At 39.6% G+C, this 19,927-nt stretch overlaps 2 protein-coding genes across 2 annotated transcripts; both read left to right on the top strand.

Annotated features, from left to right (window-relative positions):
• The first annotated feature begins 870 nt into the window (after window positions 1-870).
• Window positions 871-2,340, top strand: LOC124643633. The gene is made up of 4 exons (XM_047182649.1): window positions 871-1,002; window positions 1,352-1,477; window positions 1,943-2,122; window positions 2,252-2,340. The coding sequence occupies exons 1-4, from the start codon at window positions 933-935 to the stop codon at window positions 2,338-2,340; spliced, it is 465 nt and encodes a 154-aa protein (XP_047038605.1). The 5' UTR covers window positions 871-932.
• Window positions 2,341-3,108: 768 nt separating this feature from the next.
• Window positions 3,109-14,106, top strand: LOC124643635. The gene is made up of 6 exons (XM_047182650.1): window positions 3,109-3,304; window positions 4,358-4,501; window positions 4,723-4,809; window positions 11,004-11,207; window positions 12,976-13,124; window positions 13,567-14,106. Exons 1-6 carry the CDS (start codon window positions 3,109-3,111, stop codon window positions 13,672-13,674), a joined length of 888 nt encoding a protein of 295 aa, XP_047038606.1. The 3' UTR covers window positions 13,675-14,106.
• The last annotated feature ends 5,821 nt before the right edge of the window (window positions 14,107-19,927 follow it).

A 19,927-nucleotide genomic window follows, 5' to 3' on the forward strand; every position in this document is an offset into this window, starting at 1 on the left:
TTTCCGCACAGTGATGACACCCGCGCCTCATCACGACCGATTCGATGCAGTACCTCCCGAAACAACGGTCAGGCAAGTACCAATGCAGCTTTTCTAAGTTTGTATGTACTTTCTAAGTATATCTTAGACATCATTGGCTGTGTTTCGGATGGCACGTTAAACTGTAGGTCCCGGCTGTCATTGAACATCCTTGGCAGTCGTTACGGGTAGTCAGAAGCCAGTAAGTCTGACACCAGTCTAGCCAGGGGTATCGGGTTGCCCGGGTAACTGGGTTGAGGAGGTCAGATAGGCAGTCGCTTCTTGTAAAGCACTGGTACTCAGCTGAATCCGGTTAGACTGGAAGCCGACCCCAACATGATTAGGAAAAGGCTCGGAGGATGATGACCTCCCGAAACAACGTTGTCCGGTGAGGACCTGCGTCATGCGGTACGTGAGGGAGCCGTGAGTCCTCCCGAGGTACTCCTCAACAAGGGGACTTACCGCCACTATGGTGGCGTGCCCTGCACTGGGTTGCGACAGTCGCTCCCTCCAAGCCACCATGACATCGCGCCGTTGCTCGCGACAACTTACCGCGGCAACGGGGTTTCCCCCGGCGCTGAGCCTCCTCGCGCCAGTCGTACAGGCGCAAGAAGACTCTCGCCTCCAGATCCCACGGTGGCAGTCCAGCAAGTAGGCCAGCTGCTTCGCGGGAGATCGTGCGGTACCCCCGGATAAGCCTAATGGCAATCACCCTTTGGGGCATCGGGCCCCAGCCTCAAATCGGAATCCGACAGACGACGTAGTGGAAACGAGCTCTATCGTACAAGGAAAACCAAAAAGTATTTGTCCAAAACGTCTATCATGTTTGTCTGCGTGATTTACCTCATTTAATATGTAGATCAGTTTCATGAAGTGTGTAATTATAGTAATTGTGAACTTAGTTTAATGTTGAGATGAGTTTTTTAAAAGTTTGTTCTCTTTTCTTGTTTCTCCCTGCATTTGTGGTTTGTGCTTCGGATTATAGTAAGTTGTTTTCTTAATATTATTTTTAACTAGCTCTTGCTATCCCTCAATGAAGTCTTTTTTTAATAACATAGCTTTAGTTTTTTCCTTAATTAAAATCTAATTATCCCTAACTTTGTGCCACCACACACTTATGTCCTTCTATGGTCCCAGCCATAGAAGGACATAAGTAGTAAAATTGAACCCCCTAATATAGCAATAAATAGTATATTAGCATAATCCGGTAACCAACCTATCCGATTCTGCAAATATTTATAGTGTCATATATTTACTGCCTCTTATAAACCAAGTTCCGTTAGTTCCGTTACTTACCATCTCAAAACGCTGACAAGTTCAATTTCTGTTTCAGATTCATATATTCTAAAAACTCCATACAATTTCAAATTCAAAGTGAATGATGTACTGAACATGGATATTGCGATGCTCAATATACCGCCGAATGTGTATTACTTCTCTGTTAATGCTGGTGAAAAAAGTTAGTGAAATCCGCTTATATTGATGGCCTAAACTAGCTCACAGGGTCACAATATTAGAAGTTAAAGTACATATCAGACTGCTAACAGTGTGCCTACTATGAACACAGCCAAAACGCCTCGTTAGTCTAGTAGTGTCATAGCCCCAGCAGGGCCCAGTAGGGCCAAGGCCTGCTGGGGCTGCGGGATTGTTCGAAAGAGTTACCGCGGCCCTGGCACATAAAAGGCCTACGACGGATCACGACGGTTTTTAGTCAGTAAGAATCTGACAGTCCCTCACCGCTGCTAACCCACAGCGGGAGGGGTCATTTGATGATTTTTGACGTAGTTAATCGCTAGCTTGAAGTTACGCCATGCCGTGTGTTCTTTTGAAAATTCATAGCAACCAGTTATTTAAAAAAAAAACTGACGATACTGTCGGTTAACATGAGACTGAAACTATTTTAGGTGGTTTTATGTATTTTCAGGCGTAATAAACAAATTTGAAATCTCACGATGGGATATATGGCATATTATAATCGATAAAATACTGACGCAGAGCTCATATCATTCTATTCAATTGCTACTGTATGAAAAGTACGACTCTAACAATACATGTACCACCGTGAACATAGCCCAAGGACAACCGAAAAATAGCTTGCGATCCAGTAAGTATTCAAATAACAGAGAGTGATTGATACACCATAGGTTTAAGAAACTTTCTCAAAGCAATTTGGAGTCTAGGAGGCATTTTCTTACGGACTTAAGAAGGATAATGTAAAATTGTGATTATTTAGTTTCAGAACAAAATGAAACCGACGACTGTTTAAATGACAAACATTGTACGATTGCTGTGGATTTTCGAAATTCTTGTTCAAGTAAGTAGCTCATCATCTCCCGAGCCTTTTCCCAACTATGTTGGGGTCGGCTTCCAGTCTAACCGGGTTCACCAACCAGAATACTTAACTCAACTCACAGAAGAGAAGGCTCCGAAACTATTCTCTATATACTCGATTTGAAAAATTACATCACACTATTCCCGAGTAACACTAGCAATATATCGGGTGTGTCGTTCACAATCACATTAAATTAAATGTGTTAATATACTGGTTAACATATGCCGATCAAAACAATGATATGAATTTTTCAAACAAAGTAAATATAATAAAAATGTGCGAAAATTAGAACACCATATAAAAGTCAGTCATTACCATGTCATTACAAAGAGTTGAAATTCTCCCTTGAAAACTGACAGCTGTCAACTGATCAAAGCATTTCATACTCCTAACTTTATCTCTGCTTTACACATGATGTTGTAAATTATAAAAACGAAAAATGACTCCTGTGGTTAAACCACTGAATGGATTAGGTTATTTTTTTTTTACAATTCGCCATAGAATATCATAAAGTATATGTGATAAGATTTGATGTGATTGTGAACGACACACCCTGTATTTTATCCCGGTACGAGCAATAGTTCCCAGGGGACGCGGGTGAAGCCGCAGGAAAATGGCTATTGTTTTTAATTCTTTGAGCACGAATGTGAATGGATAGTCCATGGGGATGACAGAAGAAACGATGGATAGATTGTGTGACATTCGACATCGCTGTATATGTATAACGCAACTTGTGAAATGACGGCAGATTGATGAGTATGGAAAGAGAAAACATGCTGCGCCGAAATTGGGATGATGACGTGTTTGTTAACTACATTCTAACTATACAATACACTCTTATTATTTCAGAAATAGTACCTTATTTCAAATGTTCATTTATTGATCTACTCGTCATATGCACCAAAGAGGAATACAACGAGACTACATTTACGTGGCAACAGTTCTATGATGATGGTAAGCATATCAGCTTCTTCTTATCGAGTGAGCCGCAGGTATAAAAATAACGCCCTCTTATATAAGAAGATCAGCCAGTTCCTTCACGAAATATATTATTATAGTGCAGAAGCATTTTCGCAGACACAGGTGCACTCTCAATTCCGTCAGTCTCATAGCTCGATGGCACTTAAATCCGACACGACCGGAGAGAGGTCAGGCGCTGGCCAAACATTAGCGTGCACTCCGATGCACGGGTGTATCAGTCATCAACTTCTGTCTTCGAGGTGCATTTTTAAGTTTAGAACACCCACAAAGCGATTTCACCCTGACTTGGTCACCGAACCAGAGATCTCGTGCACAACAGTCATGCCTTGCGATAACTAAACCAACGAGGCAGACTGCAGGTGTATTCTCTTCTGTGTTTCTAATTATAAAACTATAGAAAATCAATTGTATCTCGCGTATATCTGCGCTCCCGCCATTCATGATACAACGGGTTAATCACCTAACAAGCCTGAGTAGTGTCTGAGTTTTCTTAAATCCGCCGGACGGCCCGACGGCCTGACGTGAAATTGTAACAAAGACTGCTACTGAGTAGCATTCGGGTCGCCGGCGCCCCGTGCCTTCCCAGGCACGGGGGTGTAACATAGCCAACTTCCAGATTTCGGGCTTCTTTTACTATTGTCTTAAGTGTTTAGTTTTGTTATAATGTTAAAACATGTTGAAGTCCCAGGCCTTAGTTCTGAAGCATTATAAGTATATAGGAGGGCTCTAGAACACGTTCTGCAGTTGCTTCAAATCCTAGCCATTTCCCAACTATGTTGGGGTCGGCTGCCAGTGTAAAGGGATGCAGCTGAGTACCAGTGTTCCAAGAGGTGCGACAGCCTGACCCCCGCAACCCAGTTACCCGAGCGACCCAATGGTTGTTGTACTTACTGGCTTCTGACTACCCGTAACGGCTGCCACAAATGTTCACATGACAGCCGGGACCTACAGTTTATCGTGCCCTCGGAAACACTGTCATTGGTGTCCAAGTATGTCTACCAGCTAATAATTTACTTTCTATAACAGGTTCCTACATAGGCACTACACCAGAGATAACAGCGACGACATCAAAATTTATATATAGTTTAAAAAACTTCGATTACAACACATTTGTGAAAGCATTGCCAGACAATTCTAGCAGTAATTCATTTAGATTGAATCCTGTTATCCGTAAGTATATCTATAAAGCAGTTTTTGTGTCAGTTTCAGTATTCACGGATTTAAGTAACATTCACACAGACATGCATTGTAGTTGTTTGTTTGTGTGTTTCTGTTCCATTCTATTGTCTTGTGTTGCATACCATTCTATTCTATCATATTGTTTCTTATGTTTTTACTTTATTCTAACTAAGTAGGTAATTTGACAAGTGTATGTTTTGTTTGGTTTTCAGCCAAGTTCAAAACTAAGAGCAAACTGACGTTTACAGACTCAACCAATATTGAATTCGATTGTGAAATATATTTACAGCAAACAAACTGTAAGTACCATGATGTTTATTTATTGAAATTATTCACATTTATGCAACTCGCTGTTTCCTCGATTTGTGTCAAGTTTATTGTATCAGGTGCAATTGATTTGAAAATTATTTTCGTGTTAATAAACGGCTAGTAATAAAAGCTCCGACAAAAAATAAGAATTGCCCTTACTCAAAATACTAAAGTTACTGACTAAAATACTGACTTTCCGACTACTTTTCTCCGAATAAAAATTATGAAACGACCGAATGAGATACTAAAGTCTTCGAAGAATAAACATCACTGTTTGTTGCTATAATACTTTTCTACCAGTATAAATTACGTTCTACTGAAAACTATGCCTTGTAATTTTTAATCTTTACTTGCCTACTATTAATTCATAAATTACCTTTCATATTTCATAGACTTGGTGCCATTTTAACTTAACATTATACTGAAAATATTATTCTCAGTGGTTAAACACTACTTTTAAATGCGTCGATATCGGTACTTATTTCAGGTTCAGGAAAAAGTTAGAATTAAAGTAGTATTTACGTTTTAATCTAAAACCAAGTAGTTTGGTTTCCTAGAATATTTTTAACCGACTTCCCAAAAAAGAGGAGGTTCTCAATTAGGCCGGTAGGTTTTTTTTTCTATGTACCTACATCGATTACGCCGAGGTTTATGGACCGATTTACGTGATTTTTTGTTCGACGCGGAATAGCTGCCAGATGGTCCCATAGTCATCAGGTCAGGATCTGATGATAGAAACCCTGATAAATCAAGGGCAACCTTCGAAAGTTGTAGGCATTTGATCAACACCCAACTTTCAAACAGCTCAAACAGCCAAACGCGACCCGAACCCGATCGCGTGTGCCAAACTGTTGAGGTATTTTCATTATTATTGAGAGTTAAAAAATAAATTTAATAACCAACAATAGAAATCATAACAGTTCATGCAAGTTGCAAAAATATGATTATTTTGTCAAAACCTCTGTTGTCGGTAACTTAGTAATTTTGTCGGAAGTTCAGTATTCTAGTCGGAACTTTAGTTTTATTACTCAAAGATCGAATTTTTTTTGGGAGAAAAAGTTATTTGAACGTGCTCATATTTGTAGTTAAAATTGATATTTTTTGTCGTTTATGTTTTGGATTTTTTGTCGGTAATTCATTATAACGCTGGTTAATAAGAATAATAGTCGGCCACAGATCGCTGGAGATTAATTTGTTTTTCGGAACTAGTAGTAGTAGTAACCAAGTAAGCTTCTTTCTATGCCTTGTTTTTTCTTATATTAATTAAATTATACCAATAATATAAGCTCTTAAAATGTGTAAAAAAACTTTTATGTTAAACGGTTTTATCTTATGTGCACTGAAAACTAGAAAATAAAAAAATAGTTACTTACCTGTCAACCTACGTAGGTGGTCCCGGTCAGGCCCGCCGCTAGCTGTTTGTTCGCCCGCGTGCAAAACTGATTATGCCGCCCTACGACTACATATTATACTGGGTTTTGTCAAAAATATATAGGGGGCGGGAGGTCCAGGGGATCCGGAATATGTTTTGAAAGAAGTGGCTCCTATGTTTTGAAAGATTGTGATTAATAGGTAGGTACCAACATATGTATATCAAAGTGCTTAGAATAGATTATGGGTAACTTAAACTAACGAACTTAAATATCAATAACAATTTTTAAATTCAGTAAAATATGTTATTCATTTACGGTTTCCCGTTGAAAAAGTCAACGCATAAGACACTCTCCATATGTAAAGAATGCGCGAGCGAAGCGAGCGCGAAAGTCTAAGGGCACAAAACAAATAAAAACCACTGTAAATTAACAAAGCAATGTCAAAAAGTAAGATACGTACAGAAATGAAGTGCAAATGTATATCAAGTCGCGAGCGAAGGGAGCCCGATTTTTTCATCATATACAGAAATGAAGTGCAAATGTGTATGAAGTCGCGAGCGAAGCGAGCGCGATTTTTTCCTTAGATTTTTCATGAAGTAAACATATCATGAAAAGCCAAAGTGTTCAAAAAGCTATAACGGACGTGCGCGAAAAAAGGTTTTTCGGAATTGAATGCCTCAACTATTAAACAAAGATAAATTGTGATATCTGACATGGAGGACACGCGAATTTTTTTGGGGATTCAAAGGGTGAACCCGTCAAAATTGATAGGAGACGACCAAAGCTAGGGCGGCTTTTTCTGAAATTTTATTACTAATCTACTCATCTATTTTTAGTAAAAATATTTTTATTACGTAATTGTGGTTTAATTTTGCCGCCCCTAAATAGTGCTGCTCGGGGAATTTGCCTCTCCAGCCCTCCCCCCCACGCTACGCTAATGGTTGATCTTAAATCGTTTTAATAATTTTTAATTTTGAAAATGATCTTTCAACAGATGTAACTGAAACCGGCAGTGTAAGTAATATTCTTAGCACTATTGCTGTGTTCGAAAATATTGAAATCAAATCATTGGTAAAAAGATGTTGTATTTTTTTAATATTAATTGATAAGTCGCTTGATTTGCCGCCCCCTAGGACGTGCCGCCCGCGTGCGGTGCACGCCTTGCACGCCCGCTTACGGCGGGCCTGGTCCCAGTCATATTAGACTAAAATAAAAACGTGGGGCCCATTAACTACTGCTGTAGTACCTACTTTCTTCTAGAGGTATAATAGGTGTGGATTGCATCGACTTACTACAATCGTAACTGGAGATTTTTACAATCAATAAAATCAGCCGTAGCGGCTTCACCAGCGAACGCCGAGCTCATGATCTACCAAAGTATAAAGATATGCTTTGACAGGTAAGTAACTATTTTTTTATTTTCTAGTTTTCAGTGCACATAAGATAAAACCGTTTAACTTAAAAGTTTTTTTACCGATTTTTTATTTTCTAGTTTTTAGTATTTAATGAAAATGCCTACCGAATATTCCTCATTCTATTTAATTCATTTAGTGCATCACTATTACACGGTCTCTTACCTGATAATTTATTACAATCTAATTCAAAAAAGTCAATTTTTTTTAACGACGCCAAAAATCATCAAGTGACCCCTCCCTGGGTCAGCAGCGTTAAGGGAGTGCCAGACTCTTACTGACTATAACAAAAACAGTTATGTTTCGTCGTAGGCCTTTTATGTACCAGGGCCATGGTAACTCTTTCGAACAATCCCGCAGCTCAGGCAGGCCTTGGCCCTGTTGGACCCCGCTGGGGTTGCTGACAGTATTCTACTTGTGTAGCCCTTTCATTTGATACCCATATTGAGGGGGTTGTGGAAAAATATGTACTCCGCCATTTTGTGCCGGCGGCCATATTGGATTTACAATATTATTGATATTAAAGTTCGGCCGTTCAGAGAATGCGTTCCTGACACCTATCAGTTAGTCAGGACTAGTGATGGGCACAACATAACACTGAGTTCGTTACCGTTCCCCCAAAATAAACCGCCGCATTATTTTAAGATTATTTTCGTTTTAAATTGGCGGAATCATTTAAAATTTATATTTTAGTTATTTAAGTGGAAACCAAAAAAAGGTAATATTCATATAATAAAATCGTTTTATTTATTCTTTGTTACAAAGTTACAATCTGTATTTCTATGCAATAAAGTAAGTACATTGAATTGAATGTGCGTACAGAATGTTAATCAGACTCCGATTCGCTTGAGGAGGTGGTGTCTTCATCATCATCTTCGCCTACGTGTATAATTATATTAGGTATTATCAATAACAGAATCAATCCTGATATCTCGGTCAAAACCTTCCAAAATCAGGTTTTTAGAGCTCTACCTCACTGGGACGCCATGGCGACGTCGCAAGCGGCACAGGTCTGGCTACTTCTGGCATCCAAATGTCGCCAAGTCGAGTGGCCATGGCGTCTCGACAGTCAATTGTTTACGTCGTCGCTCAAGAAATTGCAAGCTAATTGGCGACCACATTGGCGACTGTGTGAGGGAGGTGCGCTTTACCGTGTACATTATAGTGGCTACTGTGGCCACGTCGCGTCGCCAAGTTGCCACGGTAGCCAGAAGCCACATAGGGAACTGTAGCTCGTGGCCACGCCTCCAATTTGGCGACGTTGCGACGTTCCATACATTTCAATACTAACTGCTTGGATACGTAGCCGGCGACGTCGTCATTGGCGTCCTAATGAGGCAGGGCACTTAGTCTTAGCGCACGAAACGACAACAAACGACTATTTAGCGTCACAAAATGACGGCCCATGATGCCATTTGGGGTTACCAATTTCAACCTAAATATAAAAATGCTACTTTCTTTCGCGCGTTCAGTTTGATCATACTTTTATTTTTATATTTCATAAAAGTTATCCTATAGTCCATTATTTTCAAATTCTTAAAAAGAAAAACAAAAAGTATTATTTTATATTATAAGTATAACTGTATAAGAACCATCAACCAGAACAGATTACGATACTTGCCTGTTATTTTTAGCACAGCACTACAAATATAAAGCGCTGACATAACCTTGTAATAGCGCAGTATAGATTTAGAAAAATATTGTTTACCAAGTTATTTGACACTCAATTTGGCACAAAATTACAACATTCATTGATTATTATTGATATAATAATGTTGTTTTAATGCTCAACAATTGTTAAAACGATAAACAACCAGCAAAAATATTTTTATCGTACTGCAACGCCATTACAAAGTTACGTCGTCAGTTCAATCGCGATGTGTCAGAAACGCATTCTCTGAGCGGCCGAACTATACTATATTGTATTGTCATCTGGATTAAAGGTGTGTACAAAATTTCAGATTAATCGGTTGACAGGAAGAGGGGGAAATTTGAATTACTAAAGAAGATGGATCAAAATTGCCCCACGTCCTATAACAATGTGACATATCTCAAAAAAAAGAAAAAAATGTTTAAAAAAACATGGCATACTCTCTAATTTATTTTTTTTACACCTTCATACGAAAAAAATGCTTTAAAAATTGTTCAGGCGCTGTTATGAAAACATCGTTCATAGGACTATTTATGGACTATTTTGTTAAATTACTTTTTTGTTTGATAGGGTATACCTCACAGGTGGTCCCATAATCATCAGGTCAGGATCTGATGATGGAAACCTTGAGAAATCCAGGGCAACTTTTGAAAGTTGTAGGCATGCCAGGATAAAAACTTGATTATAAGGTGTATGTCTTATAACAATATGCAACAGTGAAGGTTTGGAGCTGACCTGGTGATGGAGACGAAAGAAGGTCGAGGGAACTCGACAACCGAATATGTAAACTGCCTCGTGTTTGGGCTTATATTATTTGTTTTGAATAGACCTTTGCAACAGTGAAGGTTTGAAGCAGACTTGATGATGGAGACCAGAGAAGGTCGAGGGAACTCGATAACAATATAATATGTAAACTACCTCAGAAGTCTGTGTCTAATGGATGTACCTAAGTTTATTTCCCCACCGACCTCTAGGCCGATGCTCCTAAGAATAGTTTTTTTTGGCTTTTCAGTGACAATCACAGTTGTCACTATCCGCATAAGTGGAAAGTTCTCATCGATACGATTAATATAAGCACAAACACGAGGTAGTTCACATATTTTGTTGTCGAGTTCCCTCGACCTTCTCTGGTCTCCATCATCAAGTCTGCTTCAAACCTTCACTGTTGCAAAGGTCTATTCAAAACAAATAATATAAGCCCAAACACGAGGCAGTTTACATATTCGGTTGTCGAGTTCCCTCGACCTTCTTTCGTCTCTATCATCAGGTCAGCTCCAAACCTTCACTGTTGCATATTGTTATAAGACATACACCTTATAGTCAAGTTTTTATCCTGCGCATGCCTACAACTTTCAAAAGTTGCCCTGGATTTCTCAAGGTTTCCATCATCAGATCCTGACCTGATGATTATGGGACCACCTGTGAGGTATATCCTATCAAACAAAAAAGTAATTTAATAAAATAGTCCATAAATAGTCTTAGGAACGATGTTTTCATAACAGCGCCTGAACAATGTTTAAAACATTTTTTTCGTATGAAGGTGTAAAAAAAAAAATTAGAGAGTATGCCATATTTTTTTAAACATTTTTATCTTTTTTTTGAGATATGTCACATTGTTATAGGACGTGGGGCAATTTTGTATGGATTGTGATCCGTCTTCTTTGACCCAAGAATAAATAATAAAACAAACGGGGTGAGCTAAATAAAACCGTTTAATAATAAAAATAATCCTACCTTACTTTTTTCAGATGTATACGTAAGCCTTATTAACACAACTGAAAATAAGATAACGACACTGAATACTACAAAAATTAATAAAAAATATGGTGAAGAATATAACGGTAGTATTTTGTGTTGTTTGTATTACAAGAAATCTGAACTACCACCTGAAAAATATGTAGTGCGATATATACAGGATATAACACTGTTATTATATTCCACTGAAGCACTTGGTACGTAGCGTTATAAATACTAACCTTTCTTATCCCTACTAATATTATAAATGCGAAAGTAACTCTGTCTATCTGTCTGTCTGTCACGCTTTCACGTCTAAACCACTGAACTGATTTCAATAAAATTCGGTACAGAGATAGAGTTGACCTTGAGAAAGAACATAAGATAATTTTTATCCCGGACTTTTGAAGAATTCTCTTGGACTCGAACTCTACGCAGGCGAAACCGCGGGCGGAAGCTAATACTTACTACATAATGGAACAAAAATACATAAGGTCCTGGACCCGGCCCTGGGGATGAATCCGCCCACCCTTGCATTGGATGCTTAGCAACGAGCTCCATTTGAATTTGGTGATTTAGCCATTAGCCCATCACGATCATCCTCATGGTTCACATCAATTGCTTTTTTGTCACCCTTTTATTAAGTTGACCTATTCATATTCATATTATTTATTTGCATTCCACAATGTATAAAAAAGGTGTAACAATATGGCTTAGAGCTAGGTACAATTGTGGACCCTGTAGGGCACAGCAAAATAAAATTAAAATTAAACTTACAACTAACATAATGATTAATATATCTATAGAGAGAAAAAAATATATATATAAAAATCCAACAATTGACCTTGTTATTAAACATAAAAAAAAAATTGTGTAGGAACAAGCATAAGACTAGACAACTAAACTATAAAACTATAGGCTATAAACAATTAAATAACAGGTATTCTCTAAAAATACTAAACAACAAAAAAAACCTCAAAGTTCTGTGATGTGATGTGTTATGTACTGTGTTGTGTGTAGACAATATTGTTATCGTTCATGTATTCGTTTATTGAGTAGTAGGCTTTGTTAGTAAGGATGTTTTTGAGTGCGCGTATGAATTTATTTTGGCTTGTTTCATTTTTTAAAGATTCTGGTAATTTATTGTATATTTTGATAGACATTACATAAGGGCTATTGGTGTGAAGTGTCATGTGTGAAGAGGGAAGCATTAACATGTTTTTGTGTCTGACTGGACGATCGTTGTGTTTATTTCCGCGGGTTATGAAAAAGGTTATATTATTTCTTACAAATTTACATATTTCCAGGATATAAATAGATGGTAGTGTTAATATTCGATACTTAATATAAATAGGTTTACAACTGTCGGTTTGCTCTATATTTTCTATTATTCGGATTAATTTCTTTTGGAGGATGAATAGGGTATTGGCGTCGGTACTGTTTCCCCACATAATAATGCCGTAGCTGAGCCATGAGTATGCGCAGGCGTAGTATGTGGTGATAGCAGTTTGTTTGTCGGTCGTTTTTTTAACTTCTCGTAGTGCGTAGCAGAATTTTGAGATTTTTGAGTGTATATGTTTGATGTGTGGCTTCCAGGAAATGTGTGTATCTATAATGAGACCTAATAAGGAGAAATTGTTAACAACCTCTATATCAGTGCCGTTAGCTGTAAGGTTGATTGTAATCGGAGCTTTTTGACCTGTATGTACCTAATTATATAATGGTATCTAAGGTAAATGAAACCATCTTCCAAGGATCGTTGCGTCACGAAAATTGGCAGCTGTGTGAAGTTCCGATGACAATACAGTAATAAGGAACTTTTGATCTGATCTGATGATGAAACTGGAAGATATGCATGAGTATTCCATGTAGAAGTATCGTATCATAACCGTGTTTGGACTTGTTATGAACTTTGGCGGTGAATTATTTATTTTAATTATAAAAGCGAGTTATTATTGAGTGGTTTAATCTGTTTATTTATTTCAGCTGATTCCGACGTTACAAGAAATCTTACAGTGCTATATACGTCTGTTACTGCCGCAGTGCTTATTCTTGCAGTCGCAATAATTATTGTAGTTATAAAACGTTGTTGTAATAAGACGCCCTCATCATCAGAACCAAAGCCAGTATCAAAGGTAAGTATTCTCAACCCTCAATTTTCAGAGATGTGATTTGTGATATCATGTTGTGAGGAAGGTGATGAATGTGGATGGATATAGCGGAAGGAGATGACCAAAACGAATGCATGGATTTTGTGGTCGACATGACTAGACAGAATGTTACTTGTGAGATGACGGCAGATAGAAGAGTATGGTGGAAGATAACATGCAGCGCCGAACACAAATACTATTGGGATAAGGACAGAAGGACGATGATATGATATGATGAAACTTCTTGCTTGTTACCGAATCGTCTAGTCATCTATTATGGCTCGTGATTGGCTGTTCCTCTTTCACCCTGCTTTGACGCTACTGTTGTCTTTATCTAGCTGTTTCCCGCGGTTTCACCCGCCTAACTACTTCTATGACACCCTAAGTGAATCATCGGATATAGATTAAAATACTACTGTGTTTTCAGTGGGAACCATTTTATGTGAATAAGCTGTTGCTGTTACGCAAAGAATGTGACAGAGAAATTGAGGCTGAACGACAAGCGCAGGAACCGGTGTATGAAGAGATTTCGTGAAAAAAACTCATCACAATGTTACATCTACAAATAAATAACTAAATATAGCAACACCACACGCGGTCGGTTAGCCCCATGGTAAGCTATATATTAGCTTGTGTTATGGGTGCTAACACTACTGATATACCACATATATTACTATACATATAAATACATATTATAACTCCCAGACCACAGCCAACAAGCATGCTCATCAAGCCAATGTTGACCGTACCGAGAATCGAACCCGGGACCATCAGTCCGGCAGTCCGGTATGGTGACCATTGCGCCAACGAGGTCGTCTAAACAAAAATAAACATAGATTTGTTTTGTCTATCATGGATGTAACTTGATTACTTGAACCTGATACTAGTTTTATTTTATCGATAAAGAAATCATTAGTTATTTACCGTCTTACCACAAAAACTTTTAAACGTCAGTTTATGCCTTGTCTAAAAAAATGTCAAATTATGACGTTGACATATGGTTCATTAAATTCTTGACCGTTATTTGAAGCTTACTAGTTTGAGATAGGCACCTACGTGTTTTCCGCTTTTATCTCTGTCCTTTTCTACCCCATATCTTGCATCTCTCTCGCACACCGACCAGTTTCACTCCCCACCAGGCAGGAGGCGACGAGTGTTCTCGGCGGCCACAGTTCGTCATTGGCGTCTTGTTTTCCGCCCGAGAAGGTTGGTCTAACCAACCGCTGTAGTATTTCGTTGAAAAATAAACTCAGTGCTCTCGCAGAACACAGGTGAGTTTATAATATTTTATACAATTTGTTAACGGTTTTACCGTTCGATATTCGATTTTGTGAAATCAAGTGTTAATATTTTGTACATCTACCCCTTTTTTGTCACGAGTTTCCTCCGTGTACTTTTTTTTTTCAGTAATTTGTTTTCAGAATGAGTGACTTATAAAGCAAATACGGATGCGGTAAATAATAAAGCTACCACAGCCCGTGCACGTGACTATGGAAAAGAAAGCAAGCCCGAAGTTCCTAAGGCACCTGTGGCCTTAGTTCAATCCTGCAAGGCGTTCAACTTTTTGACAAAAAAGAATGGTGTGAGGTGCGGTCCAACCAGCATCTCCTTAGTTCGGACTGGTCACTACCGCACTTGAAGAGGGCTGGTGGTGTCAAGAAAGCTTTTCGGCCTTGAAAGACTTGGTACGCTCCCCTCGGACTGCCAGTAAGTCTGTTAGCCACCCCCCATGGGGGTCGGCTCATTATCACGGCGTGTGATGGTTTTCGGCCTTGAAAGACTTGGTACGCTCCCCTCGGACTGCCAGTAAGTCTGTTAGCCACCCCCCATGGGGGTCGGCTCATTATCACGGCGTGTGATGGTTTTCGGCCTTGAAAGACTTGGTACGCTCCCCTCGGACTGCCAGTAAGTCTGTTAGCCACCCCCCGTAGGGGTCGGCTCATTATCACGGCGTGTGATGGTTTTCGGCCTTGAAAGACTTAGTACGCTCCGCCTAGGACTGCCAGTAAGTATACTAGCCAGCCCCGCAGGGGTCGGTTCATTATCACGGACCCGCGCAGGGTACCAATCTTGCATTTTGCGAGTCGCAGCATCATTACAAAGCAGGGACCAGTAAGTATACTAGCCACCCCCCGCAGGGGTCGGTTCATTATCACGGACCCGCGCAGGGTACCAATCTTGCATGTTGCGAGTAGCAGCATCATTACAAAGCAGGGACCAGTAAGTATACTAGCCATCCCCCGCAGGGGTCGGCTCATTATCACGGACCCTCGCAGGGTACCAATCATGCATGTTGCGGGTCGTACCATCATTGCAATCTACCCTCGCAGGGTGGCTTTTTGGATCGACTTTCGAAGAGTCGCCATTATAACCTTCCCTCGAAGGGAAATGGTAATCACACTCACGCTGAATGGCGTGTGACGCAAAACTCTAAAAGCTCCCTTGGGATATCACGAGTAAATTACAATAGGAACCATGTCCAACAGAGGAAACAGAAAGCGTCCAGGACCGCAGGCGGACTTTGATGCGTCCAACAAGGCACGTAAGTTATGACTTTCCAGGCGGGTTGCCTAACATTATATCAAGACCAATGGAAAGAAATGGGAGCTCCGCCTTTCTTGTTAAAAATAATAACTGGGTATCGCATACCATTGGCCAAAAGCCACCTTTGATAGATAATGCCAGATTTGACCAGAGAGTCCAAAGAGATGGATGTCGTCATATCCCAAATGATAAAACAAAAAGTTCTATTGATAGCTGCAAATTCTGCCAGCTTTCTTTCCAATATGTTTCTTGTGCCCAAAAGGCGACGGAAAGAACCGTCCAATACTCAATCTCAAGGTTCTCAACAAGTTCATAATTACGGAACCCTTCAGTTTAATAAATGTTTTTCGGGTGCTAGAGTTTCTTCAGAAAGACGAATGGCTGTGCAAGTGGATCTCGCCCAGGCTTACTTCTACCTTCCGGTAGCCGAAGGTCACAGATATGTTCTTCGACTAGTATACAGAAGAAGACTGCTTCAGATTACGTGCCTACCATTTGGCTTAAGCACGGCACCCAAGACCTTCGCCACAGTGACCAATTTGGGTGGCTCAAACTTTGAAAACTCAAGGGTTACTTATAATTGTGTATCTCGATTTTCTGGTGGCTCACCAAGATATATTTGCCTACTTTGGGATCATTTGCACCATGTTTTGGATGGCAAGTGAATAAATCGCAAGCATTATCAACAAGATAATGACAAAACGCACTACGTGACAAACAGCACGACAAACTTAGAAGACCTGCATAGCTTGATAGGACTTTGAAACTTCGCAAGTTTTCGTTGTTCCATACGGCAGACTGCATTACCGGGCTCTCCTCACTATCCTCAATGCAGTGTTGAACAGCAATCTATACCTACCCTATTCATGGAACCGTGAGCCAAACGGTGAACAAACCATAAAAAGGGTTCTTATAAGTCACGATTGAAGTAATGATGATATTTTAGAACGATGTCTGTGGAACTTATGCAATCTTTTCAAACTTAATTGAAATCAAATATGTATAATAAATGCCGTAAATTATTTTCTTAATTTTAATGAAATATGTAGTAAATCGTTTACATGTAAAATGAACCTAGAAGTCTTGACTGTCATACATAGAACCCTACTTAATTGAAGACCACAGATACTAAGAACATTTTACATAAAAATGTGACGTTTTTGTCATCGGTCGGGTTATACCCACCATTTTGAAAAAGTGTCATTCTTTGGTTACATTGTGGGCTCACGGCTCGGTGAATGGAGTATAGCAATGTTGAACCTACCAGCAGATACCTTAGCAGATCTAAAGTGGTGGCTGGTCAGCTGCCACCAAACCTTGGATATTCATTAGCCACTTCCCTGTCACCTTATAACCACGGACGCCTCCGATGTAGGATGGGGGCACAACTGAACGGAACTCCCGTAATGGGTTCATGGAACGAGAGAGAAAAAGGCTTTCACTGCGATCTGAAAGAGATGCTTGCAGTATTAACTGGAAAATCACGGCAAGTTGCTAAAGAGATCAACAGCCATTTTTCAATGCAGAAATGGGACTGTGGTGTCATATCTAAGAAATCAAGGTGGCACCCGATCAAGGAGCCTACCGAACTTGACGTACAGACTATTCAGTTATCTTGAGCTGTATCAAATCTATCACGTCGTGAATCATATACCAGCCCTATTCAACAGTCAGGCAGACCATCTCTCCCGACACAAACCTCCACCGGAGTGGCATCTTGTATCAGCAGTGGACCTATTTGCCTCGAAGCGAGCCCAGGGACACATAGTTGTGTACTACGTGCCCCTAGATCTGAAGGACCCGAAAGCGGGGTTCCACGATGCATTTTTCTCAAGTTTTGACTTACCCGCTAGCATGGGTATTACCGCCACCTTACCTTATACCGTAGGTCCTCAGTCATCTCAATTCAGGAACGGGAGTTAATCTCATAGTAGTTCCTTCGGTGGCACCAGGTATTTTGGCGAGCAGATTTGAAGTCCCGATCATTAGCAGTACCCTACACACTGATGAACCTCGAGCAGAAACCGATAGACACAGCAACGGGGATACCCCCTGCCAAGGTCAAGGAAATGGGGGGGGGGCGGGACAAGGAGTCTTTCCGACTGAAGTCTTCTTCAATCCACACGCAACACTTATCAATCAGCTTGGAGTCGATGGTTAAATTGGGGCGAAAAGTATGAAATTGGATCCTATGAATCCTTGAATCCCTATTTGGACCTATACTTACCCAATTTTTAGCGGACTTACACATAGTAAATAAACTAGCATACAATACTATTTTATTACACAAGTCAGTTATAGCTACACTATGCAATGCAGAAACCACTCTAGAGCTAGGTTCACACGTTCTAGTCGGACACATTTTAAAATCAATAGCGCTGAGCAAACCTGTTCCCCGGGAAGCCGTCCATCTGGAATATTGACCAATTGGTAACCTACTTAAGTGCAGTAAACGTAGACGAGAATAATCCATTTGCAACTTCCAGGCACACTGCTGCTCTTTCTTTTGCTAGCTTGTTTCGGAAAGGCGAGTCCATGATCTTTCCTTGCTTGCAATAGACCCAGAACATTTCAAAAACAACAAAGATAATTTAATCTTATGGTCAGTCTTTGGCTCTAAGACCGACAGTTCTAGTCATAGGCAGTCGGGTTGTTGTTTGATGGATAATCAGGAAAATATAAATCTAAGTCCAGTGTATTAGGTCAGAAAGACTAAAGCCTTGTTAGAAGATAGACGGACATCGGCTAATTCCTTAAATTTATTTATATCCGTTAGAGGCCAACCAAAGGCAGGCACCCGAACGATGATGCGGGTGGATTAAGACATTGTTAAAAGAGGCAGGAATAACTACAACCCCAGGAAGCTTCCACTCGGCGGTAGCGTCAAAATCTGTGTTGACAATATACCTTTGGACGATATATTAGCAAAGGGTAATTGGCGATCAGGCAATACATTTGCCCATTTTTACAGAAGGGAAAGATACCCACTAAATAGAAGTAGCAAGTTATCTCGATTATTTAATTAATCCAGCTGATTAATGTCTATATTTTTGTTACTATTGTTATTAAGAAGTATCGCAATGTTTTTGTTAATTACTATTAGAAAATGAAATCAATTTTTGCTTTTGTTCTTGCATCTCTCTTTTAATTTTTATTACTCATCCTTCGAGCCCCTTTCCCAACTATGTTGGGGTCGGCTTCCAGTCTAACAGGATGTAGTTGAGTACCAGTACCAGTTAACTTTGATTACATTAGTATTCCAGGACGCAATACACATACTTACATGTGATTACTCGTGTACCTAAGTACCTATTTACATACACAATTTCATTGTGCTTTTGCTCACATTGGCGTCCACTTCCACCAGGCGATAACAAACACGTCTCAAACTAGTAAGCTTCAAATAACGGTCAAGAATTTAATAGCAGCGTTTTACCTGAAATAAAACGCATATTAAATACTTACCTTATTTGAAGCTTACATTTTAATTTCTGCCTGGTGTTTTCGACTCAATGACGAACTGTGGCCGCCGAGAACACTCGTCGCCTCCTGCCTGGTGGGGAGTGAAACTGGTCGGTGTGCGAGAGAGATGCAAGATATGGGGTAGAAAAGGACAGAGATAAAAGCGGAAAACACGTAGGTGCCTATCTCAAACTAGTAAGCTTCAAATAAGGTAAGTATTTAATATGCGTTTTATTTCAGGTAAAACGCTGCTATTTTGCAGCCAAAATTTTATTAGACAAGTGTAAAACAGGGTTTAAAGTTTTTGTAGTAAGGCCCTTAAAGTTTATTTTGAGTATTTTTTGTTTATGATTGTAATGTTTTGTGGGCTTAATCCTATTATTAGGGTTCTGTTCCCAAAGGGTAAAACGGGACCCTATTGCTTTCGCTCCTCTCTCCGTCGTCCGTCCGTCGGTCACCAGGCTGTATCTCATGAACCGTGATAGTTAGAGAGCTGAAATTTTCGAAGATGATGTATTTTTGTTGCCGCTATAACAACAAAATAATACTGAAAACTGAAAACTAGAATTGAATAAATATTTTTTTTATCCCATGCAACAAACGTGATTTTTTTGTCCGTTTTATAAATAATGGTACGGAACCGTTCGTGCGCGAGTACGACTCGCACTTGGCTGGTTTTAAGTAGGTTATGACTAATTTCTAACACTAGGCTGTATTTCTATTAAAAGCATCAGATATTGCTTGTGGAGACGTTTCTATACGATTTCCGATTTTCGATTATA

The sequence above is a fragment of the Helicoverpa zea genome, chromosome 28, assembly GCF_022581195.2.
Source record: "Helicoverpa zea isolate HzStark_Cry1AcR chromosome 28, ilHelZeax1.1, whole genome shotgun sequence".
Taxonomy (NCBI): domain Eukaryota; kingdom Metazoa; phylum Arthropoda; class Insecta; order Lepidoptera; family Noctuidae; genus Helicoverpa; species Helicoverpa zea.

Coding starts and splice junctions, on each gene's coding strand:
- LOC124643633 (XM_047182649.1), top strand. CDS start 933: ATGAGTTTTTTAAAAGTTTGTTCTCTTTTCTTGTTTCTCCCTGCATTT. Junction 1,003..1,351: donor GGTTTGTGCTTCGGATTATA/GTAAGTTGTTTT, acceptor TTTCTGTTTCAG/ATTCATATATTCTAAAAACT. Junction 2,123..2,251: donor GAAAAATAGCTTGCGATCCA/GTAAGTATTCAA, acceptor GTGATTATTTAG/TTTCAGAACAAAATGAAACC.
- LOC124643635 (XM_047182650.1), top strand. CDS start 3,109: ATGGAAAGAGAAAACATGCTGCGCCGAAATTGGGATGATGACGTGTTT. Junction 4,502..4,722: donor TAGATTGAATCCTGTTATCC/GTAAGTATATCT, acceptor TTTGGTTTTCAG/CCAAGTTCAAAACTAAGAGC. Junction 11,208..12,975: donor ATATTCCACTGAAGCACTTG/GTACGTAGCGTT, acceptor TATTTATTTCAG/CTGATTCCGACGTTACAAGA.